The sequence below is a fragment of the Phalaenopsis equestris genome, unplaced genomic scaffold, assembly GCF_001263595.1.
Source record: "Phalaenopsis equestris unplaced genomic scaffold, ASM126359v1 Scaffold196695, whole genome shotgun sequence".
In the NCBI taxonomy this organism is placed as follows: Eukaryota; Viridiplantae; Streptophyta; class Magnoliopsida; order Asparagales; family Orchidaceae; genus Phalaenopsis; species Phalaenopsis equestris.
Window position 1 is genome coordinate 1 of NW_018216644.1, and position 1,618 is coordinate 1,618.

Sequence of the window (1,618 nt, forward strand, 5' to 3'; positions counted from 1 at the left end):
TTTTTTTTTTACTGTTTTTTTAATTTTTTTTTTTGGGCAAATTAAACAGTTAAAGTTAGTCAAAAACAGAGATAACCCCACCAACTCAAGGCACTGAATTTCACGTTTGAACAAACAGCTCATCAGCCAGCGTGCCATACAAAACTCGTCTTCCAACCTTTTCCCCAGAAGACAAAAAGCGCAAACAAAAAACAAAAATCTCCCAAATTTGAAACTCAAGTAGCCGTTTGAATCAGAACACTTAACAGAGACCTCACTCCACTCCCATTATCATCCCGCTAAACCCCTCTTCTCCATTTCGAAGAGAAAGAGAGAGAGAGAGATGTCAGAAGTAGCTGTAGCACCATGTGGTTGCAGAGCAAATGGGAAGAGGGGAGGAAAAGGGGAAGTAGAGGAAAGACAATGCCAGATCTCTCTGATCACTCTTCTTGCAGCTACCTTCAAGAAATCCATGGCTCACTGCCAGTTGAGAGAGGAAGAGCCAGCAATCGACATCAGTTGGCCTTCTGAAGTTCATCACATAGCTCATGTTACCTTCGACCGTTTCCATGGCTTCCTCGGTCTTCCAGTCGAGTTTGAGCTCCAAGTACCTCGCCAAGCTCCCAGCGCGAGGTACTCCAGTTATCTTTTAATTCTGCAAATACATATGTCCTTCGATTCTAATGAAATATTACAGTTTGAATGTATTTGGAATATCCCCTGAGTCGATGCAATGCGGGTATGACTCTAAAGGGAATAGTGTGCCGACTATTCTGTTGCTGATGCAGCAGAGATTATGCTCTCAGGGTGGTTTAAAGGTAGAACAAGACTCTGTATTTTTTTTTTAAATGGTTGTCTTGTTTTTAGAGTAATTGAAGTTGATTATTTGTTTTCAGGCAGAAGGAATTTTTAGGATAAATCCCGAAAATGAGCAGGAGAAGGAAGCAAGGCAGCAGCTCAGCAAGCTGGGCGTTCTGCCTGATGGCATTGATGTTCATTGCTTGGCTAGCCTGATAAAGGTTTGATGAATTTTATTTGGGATTTCTTGAAAGATTTGAATTTTTTGAAGAAAATGTTTATAATAAGATCTATGTTTAACATTTAAACTTGGAACAAATCAAATTTTTTATCACTCAGTCATCAACATGAACATCAAAAAAAAAAATTTTTTTTTTCATTATCATCTCTCTAAAATCAGAAAATTGTAATGTTATATCACTACTTTACAGGCCTGGTTCAGAGAACTTCCTGAAGGGGTGATGGACAGTCTCTCCCCAGGACAAGTTCTTCAATGCGAAACTGAGGAAGATTATTCCGAGCTTGTGAAGCTGCTTCCCCCAACACAAAATGCACTCCTCAATTGGGCGGTTGAGCTCATGGCAGATGTGGTTGAAGAGGAGAACTCCAACAAGATGAATGCCAGAAACATAGCCATGGTCTTCGCACCAAACATGACTCAAGTATACTTCTTATAACTCCTTCCATTATCTATATTTTGAATTCATTAGCTTCAAGCTCAGTAATGAATCTAAAAGTCTTCAACCTTTTGCAGTTATTGGATCCCTTAACTTCTTTGATTCATGCCGTGCAAGTCATGAACTTGCTCAAAGCATTGATACTTAAATCACTGAGGGAAAGA

General features: G+C 39.6%; 1 protein-coding gene across 1 annotated transcript; it reads left to right on the forward strand.

Moving 5' to 3' along the window:
- Window positions 1-258: 258 nt before the first annotated feature.
- On the forward strand, window positions 259-1,615 carry LOC110035199 (rho GTPase-activating protein 2-like; the record flags this gene model as incomplete). Its single annotated transcript, XM_020739436.1, has 5 exons — window positions 259-612; window positions 677-797; window positions 876-998; window positions 1,209-1,439; window positions 1,532-1,615. Coding segments are annotated over exons 1-5 (849 nt in total), but the record flags the coding sequence as incomplete, so codon positions are not given.
- Window positions 1,616-1,618: the final 3 nt, after the last annotated feature.